General features: G+C 45.9%; 1 protein-coding gene across 5 annotated transcripts in view; it reads left to right on the forward strand.

Annotated features, from left to right (window-relative positions):
• Window positions 1-18,234, forward strand: part of EVC2 (EvC ciliary complex subunit 2) — a 117,130-nt gene that overhangs the window by 25,282 nt on the left and 73,614 nt on the right. For all 5 annotated transcript variants that reach the window (XM_036921141.2, XM_036921138.2, XM_036921140.2 and 2 more), the window contains one exon: window positions 15,740-15,874. In XM_036921141.2, the coding sequence (XP_036777036.2) occupies window positions 15,740-15,874 (135 nt within the window). The remainder of the gene's footprint in view (window positions 1-15,739; window positions 15,875-18,234) is intronic.

The raw sequence follows: 18,234 nt of genomic DNA on the forward strand, positions 1-18,234 counted from the left end.
ATGGGCAGGTTTCCCTGCTTCTGCTGTTCACCATTACTATTATTCCTTTTTTGTCCATCTGTGAGTTTGATCACTCACAGCTCACATGTTCACTTGTTCATGTTTACTTACCACGTAACCACACTTCATGTTTCTTAAGCACCTGCTAGGTGCCAGGCATTCTAAGTAAATCACCCATGCTGAATCAGGTAACCTTCACTGTAATCTTGGGAGATGATGAAATCTATTTTTAAATCACCCCCACTTTGTAGATAGGGAAACTGAGGCACAGCTGGGTCTAGTGATTTGCCCAAGAGAAAATGGCTAGTGTGTCAAGGTTTCCAGGACCACTCCCTGGTTCAGTGATTCACTGGGAGGACACACGGGACCCCACATACTGTCGTACTCAGGGCTGATTTGCTAGAGAGAGGGGTGCAAACCAGAACTCCAAGGGGAGAAGGCATATGGGGCGAAGTCCAGAGGCCACCAGGCCCAAGCTTCTGGAGGCCTCTCCCGTGGAGTCACATGGGACACCTTTAATTCCCACAGCGTCGAGTAACAGCACGTCTGATCTGCTGTCTGCTGGGGAAGCTGGTTAGAGACCCAGTGCCAGGTTTTGCAGGGGTCAGTCACATGGGCACCCTCTGCCTGGCACGCACCGAGAGCCCAGACTCCCAGAAGGAAGGCTGGTGTTCAGCCTAAACCACACCCCTTGCACAATTTAGGCAGAGGGAGCCCCCTTCTCAGGGAATGGTGGGGGCCCTCCTGAAATCCAAGTGCAGAGACCTCTCAGAGGGCAGCAGTCTTGGGCCAGGTGTGCAAGCTCTTCTCTGCACGGCTGGTGGGTGTCAGAACCAGGACATGAACCAGGCCCCTGGCTTGAGAGGCCTGCTTAGGGCCGTGGGCCACACTGTCTGAGTCCAGCTACACCAAGCTGACAGCCGGGTCAGAAACACAGGGGCAAACAATTCTTTGGCTACTCTATGAGCTCCTGGAGGGTGGTGCCCTGTGTGCCCTGCTCCTGAGTCCCCACTGGGCCTTGCATTGTGCATTGTGGATGGCACTCAGTGGGCAAATATCCCTCCATTGAGCTGATTGTTATCAATGCTAGCGATAGCTGCTCAGCGGAGGAGGTGTCTGGTTGCCGTGTGATTGTAAAAACTCAGAGAATGTTCCTTTAATCCATATTCATGAGCCCTCCGGCATGGCCCAGGCCCTCTCTTGTGGATGGAGATAACCTACCCAGGTCTTCGCGGCTGCCTCTGGCCCCCACACTGCCTTCAGGAGAAACAGGAATAGGTGCCCACTCTGGGCTGCAGACCCAAGAGTGCAAGGCTCGGCAGTGGGTTGGACGTCAGCCCTAGCAACCCTGGTCCAGGTGTGTGAGCTGTGGGCCACGTTCGAGGAGGTCACCATGAGTGGGGAGAGGGGCACACGAACGTGATGGCCCTGCAGTGTGGGGACAGCAGGGCCTTGGACCAGAGACCTGGCTTTAAACCCCTGTCCCTCTACTAATTGTATGTGACCTTGGGCACATTGCTTGCTTTCCTGGGCCTCGGTTTCCTCGCTGTGAAATGAGAATCGGTGACGATGCTGCATAGGGTGGTTGTCAGAGTCAGTGGGTCAGTGCGTGTAAAGCAGTCAGCATGGTGCCTGGCATCCGCTGAGGCTGCCGTCCGGATGACTCCGCACGCATGCAGACCACACCGCTCTACGTGTTCTGTGATACTCGTGAATGAATGTTATGTCTCAGGACCTCAAGCTCAGATGCCCACGGAGCCCACACAGGGGCTAGCAGTGTGTGAGTCAGGCCCAGCACCAGAGTCCAGGGGGTAGTGGAGTCTGGCATAGCCTGGAGACTCATCACCCATCAGCCACTGTCCCCCTACCCACACCGAGACGTGAAATGAAAAACAAAAGGTCAAGTAATGTACAACTGCTGTGACTGCATTTGTGATGTTGTGACCCAAGATAAAGGTCATAGACTCTGTGGATACTGACAGGAAAGAGACCTGGGTGGATGGCAGGCTTCTTGGAGGAGGTAGGAATTCAGCTGGACCTTAAAGGAAAGATTTAGTTAAAGGTGGAAGAAAAGTGTTCTAAAATATGAAGCTGAAGATTTGACATCAAGGTTAAGCCAGCTTGACTGTCGGGTGGATGTGATGGAGGTTTGCTGGGTGCAGGCACAGTGCCTGGCACCTTTGAGATGCACGTAAGGATGAGACAGGGCCCAGAACAACTGTAGTGTGTGCCTGGCAGGGCCGACCTGGGCATCTGCTGAGACAACTTGATTAAACTAGAAAAGCGTGCTGGTGATGAACAGGAGGAGCTCTGCAGTGAGGACAGAGGCGATGTTTTCCCCGTGCACTTAAAAAATACGAAGAACCTGAGTCATCCATTGTGTAAGCTGGGATTCTGAAACACTCCTTCATTTCTTGTTACTTTCCTGAGGGCAAAACTGACATATGTTAGCCAAAGAGAGGGACCCCAAGACATTGTTCCCGTTTTGTCTCAAGAAGTCCTCTTGGGCTTTCTGTCTCCTAAGTGAACAGTGCGTCTCTTTGAGAGGAAAAAAATTGCTGTGCCCTGTGTTGGACATTGAGTGCCAGTGTTGAGATGCGCTAGATGTCACTGCAGCTTTGTGAGTTAATCACATGCACCCAGGACAGGGTTGCTCACTCTGCCAGGCAACGGGAGAACAAGGACCTCAGATCTAATGACGAGAGGCATTTAGGTCGATTGCTCTGTTGCCCACGTTCATCTAGAGGGCAGTTCCAATAATAACTCCAGTGGAATTGGGGGCAGTGGAGGAATGCGGTCAAATCAATCTGAATTCCACCTGAAGATACTGAAGATATAAATTTATGAAACTAGATAAAAGCATTTTGAAAATGAAAAGTAATATGGGAGAATTTGTCCTAGCAGATACAAAAAATCATAAAGCTACATGAATGCACTGTGCAACTACTGCAAGAAAAGTCAGACCCGTGGGGCAAATTAGAACATCCACACATACGTGTGCCTAACGGTATTTCAAGTCAATGGGAAAAGAATGTACCACTCATAAATTTGGGGGCAACTGGCTGGACCTTTGGGAAGAAAAATAAAGATAAATTCCCCCATCAAAGGAAAATCTAAATGCTAAAAACAACTTGTAAAAAGCAAATATAGGTTAATACTATGTTACAAGAAAACCATGAAGGAAACTATGGATTTGAGTACAAAAGAGTTGAAACATTACATTTAAAAATAGTATTAAGAAGGCTAAGTGACAAACTTGGGGAAAAACTTATAACAAACATACACAAAAAAGATGAATGTCTATAATACATAAAGAGCCCCTATTAATAAGGAGAAGAATGCCTCAGTAGATAGTTGTATACAGCATGAGAATCTTTCAGTCACAAGGATTTCCAATGTGTGCACAGTAGAGGGAGCGTGTATCTGTGTTGGCAAAATCCCGTGGCTTTGAGTTGCACTCAGAGGACTAGAGGTGTGCAATCCATACTATCACGTCTGTCTTCTCTGTGTCACCTCTTGTTTGAATTACAGCCTCCTGCCTGTCCAGTCCTACTCCCGTCCAGCCCGTTGTCCTCACTGTAGTGATCTTAAGACACAGACCTGCTCACTTTGTTCTGGAGGACTCCCTGTTGCCTACTACGTTAAGCTCAATTCCCTCAATTTGGTTAGTATTCAGGATCCATCAGGGAAGTTGGCCTCTTCGCTCTCCCAGTACTGCTCAGTCCCTGTGTTCTCAGCATTGCTTTACTACTGTGACATTGAGATTATTCCTCTGGTTGGCACTTAGTACATTTCTGTTGACATCAGAAATGACTTTTTGCCCTGGAGGAGAGTAAAGATGATCCAGTTTCACTTCCTCCTTTGAGAGTAAAAAGCACCTGTATGTTGACCCTGAGAACTGGCCGAGGTCCTGAAGCTTCAGGGACAGAATCATGCTGTGCAAATGTTTTTTGAATCCACGTATTCACTAGACTGGTGCCTTAGCAAAAGCTCTGTCAATAAGTGTGATTGTCTCTACCTGTGATTGCTTTCAAGCTCTCACTCCTGCCTGAATTCGCCTGGAAGCTAAGAGTTTCTTCGCCCTCAGAGTTGCCTCTCAAGGGCTGTGGGACAGGGGTCAGTAAGTCACCGACCTGCTCTGTTCCTTGGATCTTTAGCTCAAAGTGCCTCCAGTTTTCTTCAAACTTTTTCTGTTTTTTAGGGGGTGAGTGGGATTAATACATGCCTATTGTGGACATTTTGATGGAACACCCCGCTACACACACACACACACACACACACACACACACACAGAGCAAGAAAGTTTGAAGAATAAAATAGCATTACCTTAGAATCCCACCACCAGAGAGAACCATTACTAGCATCTTAGCTTCTGGTCTTCTGCAAGTCTGTGGATGTATTTATTACATAATTTAAGTCAAACTATATAAACAAGTCTTCCTCATGCTTTTGTAACTCAGTGTTGTATTTGAAGCATGAAAGCATTCCTCTTGAAAGGCCTTTGCGTTTAGCACCGCTTTTCATAAATGCAGTGATGAGACTCATCAAAGGAGTCTGCGATCAGCCCACATGTGATTAAAGGGGTACTAATAACCTAAGATTCTTTTCCAGAGATAAGAAAGAAAGTGGGAGCGCTGGGGATTGGGAAGCTGGGATCGCCGAGCCACTTGTTATTCTTTGTCCTTAGATAATGAAGTTTCAGTAAATAGGCTCCTTGAAGCCTGTGGTGATAATGATTATCAGCAGAATTTGGCTGCACTGCAGGGTTTTTAGGGGAAATCTTAAAAGCATGACTAACTTGGGCTGATGTCTAGTGCTCTCAGCTGCTTTGATTTCTGCAATTGTCACTGTGATGGTGGGTCCCACCAGCACCCAGCTTCCCCAACAAGACATCTGGGGACGTTCTTGCTTCGCCCATTTCTGGCTCCCTGTGCGTCCATCCTGTGACTCAGTCACTATATGCCCTTTTGACTCTTGTCCTCTAAATATTCCTCTAATCTGAGTCTTTCCCTAAGCCTGAGAGTAGGAATAGTAATGGCAGCTCAGATTGATTGGTTTCTATGTGCTATAACCCTAGGCAGTAGGCTGTATTTTTTGTGTGCAGTTCAGTAAACTAACGTAAAATTTACCACTATTGACATTCAGTGTGCTATACAACCTTCACCACTATCTAGTTCTAGAACATTGTCACCACCCCAGAATGAAACTTCTCCCATTAAGCCGTTGCTCTCCATTCTTCTCTCCCCACCAGCTCCTGGCAACCACCAAGCTGTGTGCTGTCCCTATAGATTTGCCTGTTCTGAGCATTTCAGATAATGGGGTCACACAGTTTGTGGCCTCCTGTGTCTGGCTTCCTTCACTTCGCTACTGTTTTCAAGGTCCGTCCACGTTGCATCATGCGGCACTACTCCATTCGCTTTCTGGCTGAGTGATACTCCTTGGCTGGGTGCACCACATTTTGTTTGTCTGTTCATCAGCTGGTGGACATTGGACTTCTCCCGTCGTTTAGCTCTTGGGAACAGTGCTGCTGTGAAAGTTTGAGTACAGGTTTTTGTTTGAACACCTGTTTTTAGTTCTTCTGGGTGGGTACCCAGAAGTGTAGTCGCTGGTTGTGTAGACATTCTATGTTGAACTTACTGAGGAACCATAGGCACTTTTCTTATCTTCACTTCATAGGGGGGGAACTGTGAGTGGGGACCCAGGGTTCCTTGGCTGTGGTGGCCAGGTTTATCCTCCTCCAGGCTGAAGTCACACAGTAGTCAGATTTATCTTTGAAAAATACCCATCTGGCCTTGTTACTTCCTGGCTTAAAACCCTGTGGTGATGGCCCCCTAAGCCTTTCGGATGATGTTGCAAGTCGCTAGCCTGCTCTTGCAGGCCTTTCAGAACCCGGGCTGTGTCTTTTGCCACCTGTGATCCTGCTCATGCCATTTCCTCTGCCTGGTCACCCTCCTCCTGGCCTGGCTCACTATCCTCTGCCCAGGCACCACCTCATGGAAAGCCTTCTTTGTCCTTTGAGAAGGTTAGGGGCCTCCGCTCCCCCACCCCCAGGCTTCCAGGCGCCCCCAGCTCTGCCCCAGTTCCACTGTGTCATGTGGCCGGCTTGCCTGTCAGCTCCTCTGTAGACTGTGAACTCCCTGGAGCAGGGCCTGGCTCTGGCTTCTTCTAGTCCTTCCAGCATCCAGCATGGGGGTCATCAAATCTGAATTAACTACACGTCAGGGAAGTTCACCACTGCGTCCAAACACTATCAAGCTCGGCAGCCCGTTGTGATGTACCCACTTAAGTGAGAGTTTCAGGCAAACAGGATTATCGTAGAGCTTGGTTTTTGCACATAAATGAAATGCAGGTAAGAATTCTGAGTTTAGAGTGTTGCTTGAAAGACTAAAAAGGGAGTAAGATGTGGCCTCTGGTGAAAATTCAATAAAGATTCGGTGGTCAAGAATAGTTTTGAAGGGGTTGTGAAGGCTTTTGTCTGGAGACTCAGGGATTCTAAAATCCTACCCTGCGAGTCACTCACTCCAAAAGGGTGAGCTGTATATGCAGAGTGGGAATCACAATGTTCAGAGTGGCTCAGGCCCCTCGTGACCCAGTGCGGGACTCCTGGTGACAGGCCGGGCTGGAACCTGAGCCCCACAGAGGCGGCTGTGGGAGGAGGGCCACTGGCCCCGACTGCTGGGTGTGAATCCCAGGTCCACTATGGGCTGGCTGTGTGAGCTCGGGCTATTTATGTGACTTACCTGTACTTTGGCATTCTAGCTGGTTTGATAAAATATAGACCCAAACAGTGCTCAGTTAATAGTATTGTGGGAAGTAAATGGATTCATGTGTGTAAAGCGCTTGGAACCATCTCTGGTGCTCAGTGTCTTCTCAACACATGTTAGCTACAGTGATGGTGATGGTGGTGGTGGTGGTGGTGGCAGCGGTGGTGGTGGCGGCAGTGGTGGTGTTGGGGATGGTGATGGTGACAGTGATGATGGTGATAAAGGTGGTAGGGATAATGTGGAGCCTCCTCCTTCCCATAAAACTACAACTTGAGATCTTACTCTTCTTTAGCCATCTTCATGGAGGAAGAAAGTTGAAGAGTGGAGGCATTTTGTGCAAGTCAAGGGAGCAAGGATCTAGCTTAATGTAGCAACACTGATCAGTAAGGTTGAGAAAAAGCAAATGAGAGTTGTCAGTGGGTGCCCATAGGAGGCAGTCCCCACCTCGATTTGCTTGTCGCTTAGCACCAGTGGAAGCAGGGATTGCAGAGAGGAAGTGGACAGAGACCCTGGGGTCTGCAGAGCTGGTCCCGGCCTTGCCGTCTCCTAGATATAAGCATTCATTCCCGCATCTGTGTGGCTAACTTAAGCTAGGCCCTGCTCCCCTGCCCTGCCACACTGCCTCTACTTTTCACATTCTCTTGGTCATGTGACTGGCAGGGTGGAAGGCCAGCCCTCTAGGTGGAGGTTCAGAGAAGATGGAGGTGGGACGAGGAAGAGAAGTGAAGTGGCCTCATGCAGCTAGCCAGTTCTACTTCATGAAATAGGGAGGAATGAGAGAAAGAGAGAGGCAGACAGAGACACAGAGCTGTTCTTGGTACACTGACCCTGCCTGCCTCTGACTCTGTCCCAGTCCTTGTTTCTGGTTCTCATCAATCAGGCATGTAACTTCTACCATGGCGTGAGAGGTTGCGACTGAAATGGTTTTAGAAAACTACACAGCCCTCCGGACAGTAAGCAGTGTGATCTAGTGGGGAAACACACACTCTTTGGAGTCAAGCAGAGCTAGCTCTCATTTTTTAGCTGTGGACTTCGATTGATTATTTAATCTCTCTGCATATCCATGTGTCAGTAGAGTGGGGATAATACATCCCCGGTGGGACTGATGGAGATTGAATGGTAAGAAGCATGTAAAACGCTTCATGAGTTTCCTGGGGCTGCCGTAACAAATGATCACAAACTGGGGAGCTTAGAATAACAAAAAGTTATTCTGTCACAGTTCTGGAGGCTGGAAGTCTGGAATCAAGGTGTGGGCAGGGCCACGCTCCCTTTGGCTCTAGAGAAGAGTCCTTCTGGGTCTCTCCTAGCTTGTGGTGGTTCCTGGAAATCCTTGCTTCTAGCTACATCACTCCAGGCTCTGCCCCCGTGGTTGTACAGCCTTCCTTGTGTGTCTGTCTTCACATCTCCCCATCCTTCTAAGGACACAGTCATTGGATTTAGGACCCACCCTAGTCCAGTATGACCTCATCTTAAGTTAATTATGTCTATAAAGATCTTATTTACAAATATGGTCACATTGATTGGAACTGGAGTTTAAGACTTCAGCATATATCTTTTTGGAGAACACAGTTCAACCAACTATGTGCACCTACCCCAGGGACGGGCATGTTGTTGGTGACCCAATAATTCCCATTACCTCCCCATTCTTTCTAAAGCTAAAAAAAGCCTTCTGTGAAAGAGCAACCTTGAAAGTAGATCTCTGATCTATAACCCCATTTTTCTCTTTAGACACAGATTTTTTGTCTCCTTTCCATCAATATTTTAATGCAACCTCTTTGCAGTGCTGTTCATATTTATCTGGTTTATTGATGTTTTTTCCTTATCTAGTAGGTACACAAATCAGGATGCAGAGGATTATTTCCAGCACAGTGGAGACCTTGCGTTTCATTTTGGTACTTATCAAAATATAAGATTTTTAGAATCAGGAGGATGTTAAATAAGGGAACCGACTTGGTTCTCTGACCGTCTCTGATAACAGCCTCTGTGAACAGAGACTGATGCATCAAAGGCAAGTCATTATGTGGCATCACATTGATTCAGATTCCAATACATGTCACCAAAGCTCCTGTTTCTGCCCTAACTTGGCTTTGACTGTCTGGAAGGTCAGGTTGGCCTTGTTGTTCTGTCAGAAAGACTTAATCTTGACTACAGCCTGCATCATTACCAGTGAGAAATGAGTTGTTGTTCTCCAGCTCCTAAATAATACATTTAATAATCTGCAGAAATTTTTAATTAAACTTGTCACAGGTTGGCTTCTTTGAAAGCAGATGCTGAGACAGAGTTTGGGATGTAAAATGCTTAACAGTTACTTTCTCTGGCCTGAGACTGCTATCTTTGAAAAGATCTGCTTGCAAGCTTGGTTGGCATCTGGGAATTTGGATTTTAGGAGGGTTGACACCATTCCCCAAACTGTAAGACGGGCTCACTGTGCCTGAGCTGTTGTTATAAACAGTGTTTTTATGCTAAACAGCTGCTTTCCTTCTGCAGTTGGAAATTTTGGTACCTGCCAGGCAGAGGATGTCTAAGTGATCAGTCCTGAATAAAAAGCACAGCAGTGAGTCTCTGATGTGCTTCCGTGATGGACATTTCACATGAGATGTCACACCCATTGCTGGAGGAATTAAGCATGTCCTATGTGATTCCACTGGGAGAGGGCTCTGGAAGCTCTCTCCAGGTTTCCTCAGGATTTCACCTCACATCTCTTTTCCCTTTGCCCATTTTGCTTTGTATATTCTGGGTGTGATAAACCATAGCTATGAGAATGATTGTATGCTGAGTTTTGTGAGTCCTCCTAGTAATACATGCCCATTGTAGAGAGCTTAGAAAACACAGAAACATAAAGAAAAATTTGTCAAGTAATCACACTCAACACAATTCTGGAGGATTTTCCTCATAGGTTACATATGTATATGTGTGCATATGTATTATTTTTATTTCATTTTATTTATTTTCCCCCAGATTCTCTTTATTTTTTTAATTAAAATATGGCTGAATCATAATGTTATATTGGTTTCAAGTGTATAACATAGTGATTCAACAGTTGTATACATCGCTAAATGCTTACCACAATAGGTGGTATGATTGTCAGCACACTGATTATTTTTATTTTAATGAAATTAGGATTTTATTGTGTATACAGTTTTGTATCTTCTTTAAAAATTTAACATTAAGATATAAGCATTAAAAATACTATTAAAAATTCAACACACAAAGATCAGTTGTGTTTATACACACTAATAGTGAACAATCCAAAAAGGAAATTAAGACAATTTCATTTATAGCAGCATCAAAGAGAATGAAATACTTGGAATTAACCAGGAGGCCAAAGACTTATACACTAAAAACTACCAAGCACTGCTGAGAGAAATTAAAGAAGACACAAATAAATGGGAGTCATCCCAGGTACATCAACTGGAAGATTTCATAGGGTATGATCTACAGATTCAGTACAATATCTGTCAGAATCCCAGTGGCATTTTTTGTGAAAATAGAAAAACCTATTCTAACATAAATATAGAATCTCAAGGGAACCTGAATAGCAAACACAGTCTTAGAAAAGGACAAAGAGGTGGTCTCACACCTCCAGACTTCAAAACGTACTACAAAGTTACAATAATCAAAACAGTGTGGTACTGGCATCAAGACAGACAAATAGACCAATGGAACAGAATCAAGTGCCCAGGAAAAAAAACCTTGCATGAAAGTCAAATGATTTTCAACAAGAATGGCAAGACAATTCAATGTGGAAGGGACAGTCATTTCAACAAATGATGTTGGGGAAACTGGCTATACACATAAGAATGAAGCTGGGCCCTTACCTTTCAGCATATACAAAAAATTAACCAAAATGGATCAAAAACTTAAATGTAAGAGCTGACACTATAAAACTCTTAGAAGAAAACTTAGGGGCAAACTTTCATGACACTGGATTTGGCATGATTCTTGGATATGACACCAATAGCACTGCCACAAAAGAAAAAAAAGAGAAGTTGGACTACATCAAAGTTACAAACTGTGCATTACAAGATAGAGTCAGCAGAGTGAAAAGGCAACCCATGGAATAGGAGAAGATATTTACAAATTGTGCAACTGACAATGGGTTAACATTTATACCACATAAAATACTCCTATGTCTTAGTCGGTTTAGTCTGCTATAGCAAACTACCATAGACTGGGTGGCTTAAGCAACATACACTTATTTTCACAGTTCTTTAGGCTGGTAAGTCCAAGATCGAAGTGCCGGCAGATACGGTTTCTGGTGAGAGCCCACTTCCTGGTTTGTAGATGGCCATCTTATCATTGTACCCTCACACAGCAGAGAGCAGAAAGAGCTCTGGCCTTTTTATTCCCTTGTAAGAAGACTAATTCCATCCATGAGGGCACTACCTTCTTGACCTGATTACCTTTCCAAAGGCCCCACCTCCTAATAACAGCACATTGGGGGTTAGGATTTCATCCTATGAATTTTGGAGGAACACAAAACATTCAGCCCATAATGTCATCGACTCAACAATAATAAAAAGCAACTTCATTACAAAATGGGCAGAGGACTTGAATAGACATGTCTCCAAAGAAGACATACAAATGTCCAGTAAGCACATGAAAAGATGCTCAACATCACTAATTAGGGAAATGCAAATAAAAGCTACAATGAGATACCACCTCATACCTATTAAGATGGCTGCCATCAAACAAAAGAAAACAAAACAAAACCAGAATGTAAGCATTGATGAAATGTGGAAAAATTAGCATCCTTGTGCACTGTTAGTTGGAATGTAAAATGGTGCAGCCAATAAGGAAACAGTATAGCTGTTTCTCAAAATATTAAAGATAAAATTACTAGGTGATCCACAATTCCACTTTTGAGTATATATACCCCAAAGTTGACACACTGTCTTCAGCATTATTCACAATAGGTAGAAGGTGGTAACAACCCAAGTGTCCATTGATGGATGAGAATATAAGCAAAATGTGGTCTGTTCATACAATGGAATATTATTCAGTCTAAAAAAGGAAAGACATTCTAACATAGGCTACAACATGGATGAACCTTCAGGGTATTAGTTATGTAAGTGAGTCAAAAAAGATGAATACTGAATGACTTCATTTATATGAGGTCCTTAGAATAGTCAAATTCATGAGACAGAAAGTGAATGGTATTGCCAGGGCCTGGGGGGAGGGAAAGGTGGAATGGGGAGTTGTTTAATGGGGACAGTGTTTCAGTTTTGCAAGATAAAAACTGAAGATGGTTGGTGGTGATGGTTGCAGAACAATATGGTTGTACTTACTACAACTGAACTGGTCACCTAAAAATGGTTAAGAGGGTAAATGTTGTGTTACACGTATTTTACTACATTTAAAAAATATTATAAATCTTCATTTAAATGGTTGAATATTCAGAACTCCAAGGGAACAGGGAAAACTTGAAACTCCTAGAAAGCAAAAACAGATCCTTCTGAGAGCTCATCAGGCACACTTATGACACAAGACCCTGGAGTGGTGCTTCCAGTGTTCTGAAGGAAAATGATTATGGACCTGAGTTATAGATCTAGCCAAGCTATCAGTCAGACGAGGTCAAAGCAGCAGTATTTTAAGACATGACAGATAAAAAGTATTTTCTAAACAAATTTAATTGAGAACAAATAAATACTGAGAATATTCCATCAAATTGGAAAAAAAAAAAGAATATGATCCAAGAAACATAGCTTTACTTGAATCCACAATGTTGTGACAATATAGAAAGCTATAAAGAGAGAGAGAGCTCCAAGTGACAGCAGTCAGCAAGCCCAGGAAGTAACCAGCCCTGATTAGATCAGAATGTCAAAGAACTCCAGGAATGATGACTTTAAGGAAAAAAAAAAATTCATTCCCTACAACAAATAATATCATTAAGGAAATGGGTATAAATCAGAAGAGAAGAGAAAGGGAATGAGAAACCTCAGGAAAAAGAAAAAGCTACACAAAAAGAAGTGTTGGTCCAAATTGAAGGGCACTAAAGACATGGTATGATTTTGAATAACTGATGAAGTATGAAAAAGGGACTGCATTAGAATTAGACCACTTTGAGGGGCAGATATTTACAAACATAACATAGGGTTACATCCAATTACTTTGTTCTGCAGTGAATAACATTTGCCTATTCATAATAAGAATACTGCCTTCTTACACTTTTTATTTTTAGTTTTTAGAATTAATCTATAAAGACCTCAAAGACTTTATTGTGGTAGCAGAACAAAACATACTTGCTAAAAAAAACCTAATAAATTCCAGAAGGAAGAGTTGGGGAAAGAGAGGTGAGCCAGGTGTGGGGCACTAATTTCAGCATCTTTGTTAGCAAAAAAGACAAGAAGATAGATAGATACTCTGCAAACTTAATGCTGTAAATACTGGTTTACTTTTTAATTTACAGTTACAAAAGTAGCTAATGGAAAAATGAAAAATAACCAATAAAATTGGTAGGAAATATGGGGAGGGATATATATAGGTTATAAACTACAAATTTGTAGGGCAAAAAATTTGTGACTTAAATCCATACCTGTCATAGCAGGAATTCAGCAAGTAATGTGTAATGTTGGTAAATCAAGAAATAAAGACACATGCGCAGTTTTTAGAGTATTTAAGTTAACTAGCCCGTCTGGTTAATTAAGCCATAGAAACGAAAAACAGTACGGGTTTAAGATGCCTCTGGGAGCAGGATTAGAAGTCAATAGGAGAGCATAACCCAGGAAATTTGCTTTGCTTTTTAAACCCTTGGCTTCTGTTAAAAACTTTCTCCCCCTAGTGTGCAGACATTATTCTGCTTCTTAACTCTAATAAAATGGCTGCATTATTGCCCATTATATGGATGGAGTAATTTATAGAAGCTTAAAATATTTAACCATTTTCCCTATCATGGGGCATTTAGGATACATACACATGTCTGTTACTTTATGTAATCCTCTGTAAAACAGCTTTATATATAAATACATCCTTGTGCATATTTTTGGATCAAACCAACCTTGTCTATAAATCCCTCTGCATAGTTTGAATTGTTTCCTGAGGAGAAAATCCTAGATATGAAATTGCTGGGCTGAAGGGTTGGCCACGTTAAGGCTTCTTGTTAGGGACAGAGGCATTTTTTCCCTTTTATTTTCAGGTGTAGACATTTTGGTGTAAACACTCCATAGGATGAAAGTATGATCACAAGTGTGGGTCCTAGTCCAGACCTTTTTTTGAGGCCACCTTCTGACAGCATAATGGATTAATGGCCTCCACACGACTTCTCTGTTACCATACCAGAGGGTTTGCCCTCAATTCCAAGCCCCAAAGGAAGGCAGGGCCAGATTCACTCGAATTTAGGGAGCAAGTATTTGGGCCCGACATCTTTCAACAATTTCATCCGACTTGATTCTGTGCTTCTATTCCTTAGTACAATCCTTGGAGGACTCCTGTACGTCTTACAAGGGAAGGAGCGGAGGCAAAGAGAGATGAAGCAATTTGCCCAATGCCCCATGCCCAGTGAGGGGCAGAGATGGGTACCACACATACGTGGGGGTCCAGAGTCCTCCCTTACCTGTGAAAAGGAAATGGACCTGGGTCAGACCCAGTCACTGCCCACATGAAGGGTATACTCACATTACTGGAGAGAGAATCCCTTTCTGATTAACTTCGAGCTCATAGCCTGGTACGCGGTAGACACCCAGTAAATATTTGTTGGTTAAATAGATGCCCCAAGCTTTGCACTAAGCGCCTCTCTATCATTTTATTTAATCATCATGCTGTGAAGTATTTTTATCCCCATTTTTCAGACAAGACAACTGAGGTTTCCAAAGGTCAAGCCATTTTCCCAAGGTATCAGAGTTGTTTTGACACAGGCGGTATTCATTTCAGGCCTGTAGGATTTGAAATCCAGAGCTCTTTATTTTGCTCAGAGTGTTGTGGGGAGATTCTAGAGTTAATGTTTGTGAAACCCTTCGCAGCCCACAGGTTCTCAGAGTATGGCCCCTGTACAAGCAGTACGGCAGGATCCCCTGGGAACTTGTTAGAAATGCCACTTCTCAGGCCCTGGCCCAGGTCTAGAGAGGCAGAAACTCAGAGGGTGGGGCCCAGCAATCCATTCTCTCAGGGGGAGCCCCTCCGGGGAGTTGTGATGCCTGCTCAGATATGAGAGCACAGCCTTGCCCAAAGCCTGCCCCACACAGACAGCCTGCACAGCACCTGCTGCTGCTGCCATCACTTTCTGGATGCCAAAGAAATGATGGAGGTGGAGCAAAACGTGGAGTGTCTAGAACTCACCTGCTTCTCACAGTTGTTTAAGGCCAGATGCTCCGGGCTGTGGCTGGCTGAGTCCTGAGGAGCCTTGGGGTAGAGAGGTGCAGACTGGGCACGTGAAGCCCACGGGCTCTAAGGTCCGCGGCCGGGTCCCTCCATTGCCCAGCAGCTGGCCTGCCTCCCATCGTGATGCTTCCCTGACATGTGCGTCCCCCAACGTCATCCTGAAGTCCAGGGTGGGCTCACCTCGCACGGGAAGGGTTCCAGGGCAGGGGGAGCAGGCAGCATCAAGGGAGGGCCAGAGCACCCCCCTTCCCTCCTCCGGCCTCTGCAGAACTGCCCCCAACTCGGGACTTTTCTTGGGTCCCAGGTGCTGCCTTATATTTGTCACATGTCTGGTCTGGGAATGTCACATTCTTGAGTGCCTGTGATGTGGCAGGCTTGGGGCGATGGCCCTGCTGTGATGAAAGCCGCCGTGCTCAGCTCCTTGAAGTATTGTCCCATTTAACATTTATAAATGTGCTCTGTGGAAGCCACACTGTAAGGAAGCAGGCTGGGGAGGTCCAGGGCCTGTCTCAAGGCAGCCAGAAGGTGGCAGCACTGGGGCCAAACCCAGGTAGCATCTCACGGACTCTGGGCTTGTTCCTCTGTAACGCTTAGTTGTAACTTGACTTGAAAGGTGGAAAGTGTGACCACGGGCGAATCCCTCTCTCCTGTCCCCGTAGGTTCTGCCAGACCATGGTCTTCATGCTGCAGGGTTCTGCACGGCCTTCATCGGCTCCCTCGGGCTCACCTGGGTCTCACTTTTCTTGCTTGTTCGGTACGAGTGTTTGAAGGGAAACATGCTCGCCGGATGTCAGGTGAGTGTCCTCGTCCCGTCTTCTTCCCAGAGGGTAGTGTGGCTGGAGGGAGATGTGAGGTGGAAGTTTATCCCTCACTGCGATGGCCTCAACCCTGGGTGGATGTCAGACTCCCCTGGGGAGCTGTGCTCCAACGCTCATGTCCAGACCCATCTGCAGAGAGTCTGATTAGATTGCCCGGGATGTGTCCCCATCATTAGTCATTCTGGCGAACGGCCAGAGCTGAGAACCCCTGCAGTCTAGCTGGACAGCTGAGCACCCCCTGCACGGCCAGCTTTGTGTTCATGCCACACCCCAAATCAGGTCCTCGTGTACCCTCTGCTGAGAAGTCTCTGGGGGCTCACTCCCTTTCCCTTGGGGAAGGCTGGACTCCTTGGAATGGCTTATAAGCCCCCGAGGTCCATTTTCTGCCCCCTCTCCGGCCCCTTCCTGCCTCGCAGCTCAGCGTCCACTCCACCCGGTAACGGCATTTCCCCCGGAGCGCCGAGCACTCCGCACGCACGCTGGATGCGCCTCCGTCCTCTGCCCGCTCCTCAGGGAGTGTGGTTCTTACCCGTCCTGTGATGCTCAGCTCGGGCCTTCTCTCCCCACCGCTTTCTGGCTAGGTGGGGCCCTCTCTTTGGGTTCCTACACTAGCTTCTGTACACCCCCCGGCACTTACCCTAGTCTGTGAGGCCCGTCGGTGAACTCCCCAGGCCCTGAATTCCTGTCTTGTTCTGGGTTCCTGAGACCAGGATCCAGAAGCAAGTAATTTGGAGTGGAAGTGATCCCAGGGGCAGGAAGTGGGCCAGAAGGGAAGGCAGCCGGTTAGTTGCCACCGTGGGCACCTTGGGCTCGGCCTTGCGCAGGAGCTCCGGGGACACTGTAGGGCTAGCTTCAAAGTCATCCTGCCTCAGGGGAGCAGGAGCTGGGGTATTTATCCAGCAAGTCCCACTGGTCATCAGTTGAGGACAAGGGGCAAGAGGGCCAGGACAAAGGTGACATTAGTTCCCGGTCATGGGCTCTAATGGGTCATGCGGGGCCCGCAAAAGCCTTCAGGGAAGGAAGCGTAGGTATTGGCTGGTGGATCTGGGCTACGGGGCGCTGAAGAGGCCAGAGTGAGGGGACATGGGCAGAAATGGATGGTGTCTGCTATAGCCTCCATGGCCTGGTATGGAGCCTGGCACTTACAGGGCACTCAGTAAGTGTGCGAAGGAAGAAATGAGCCCCTGGCTGATCAGTGGGTGGACAGACAGAGGAAAGAAGACAGGGTGGCAGTTCGCAGGGTGAGACGAGCCCTGTGGAGCTGCTTCCAGAAGGCACTGCCGAGACTGAGTGCCCTTGCGGGTCATTTCTCTCGGGTCCCAGAGGGCCAGAGCCCCTGTGACTCAGTGTCACGCAGAGGTCCAGCGCCTTGGACATCTGTCCCCCTTCCCCCTGGAAGCAGGCCCATGGAGTTAGATAGCTTGCTTCCAGGGGCCAAGTGCAGGGCCCTGGCCTGGGGCCCCCTCCCTGGAGGCTATAAATCCTGTCCCGTGGCTCATTTTGTTCCAGCTTCCCAGAGCGGAGGATTGTCATTTCAAACTGAGATCAGCCCTCAATCTCCTTGGCAGGCTGAAGTGAGGAAACGAAAAATGGCCCATATAAACAGACATTCTACTTCCTTTCCCAAAGCTGTTATCAATCACAGAAGAGCAAAATTTACCCTGTTGCTTTGATGAAAGACGAGGAATCATTCCCTGGAGATTAAAAGCTGATCATCACAACTGCAGAGACAAAAGCAAAGTATTAATTTGATTTACGGTCTGAAGACCCTCTCAGTATTTTCTTCCTACATCACAGAATGAACTCTTCACATTTTTCTTTATTTTTGCCTGTGTGGTGGCAACCAGTGAGACAAAATGCTGTAAAACAGGAGAGAGCGCTCAGAGTTAGATCAGCTCAGGATCAAACACCAGCCCGACTCTTTATGAACTGTGTGGACTTAGGTAATGTTATGTTACCTCCCTGAGCTGCAGTTTCTTTATATGTAAAGTAGAGGGAACAACACTTATTTTGTTGTGATAGTTTTATAATATAATCACACAAGGCACAGGGACAGGACTTCTTAAATGTTAGCTATCATTACCACCCATTTCTGCACAATTAATATTAGGGACAAAACAAATACATCATTATCCGATCAGACGGTTGGGCTTAATTATTGATGTCTCTTCCATTTTACAATTCTATATTCTAATTAGAAACCAGACAGACTTAACTATGATGTTGAAGTCCATCTGCCAATAGTACAAGGTGATGATGCTTGTGGTGATGGTGTTGATTGTGCTGATGGTGGTGGTGGTGATGGTGAGGATGATTTTGATGGTGATGATAGTGGT

This window comes from Manis pentadactyla, chromosome 5 (assembly GCF_030020395.1).
Source record: "Manis pentadactyla isolate mManPen7 chromosome 5, mManPen7.hap1, whole genome shotgun sequence".
NCBI classification, from domain to species: Eukaryota; Metazoa; Chordata; class Mammalia; order Pholidota; family Manidae; genus Manis; species Manis pentadactyla.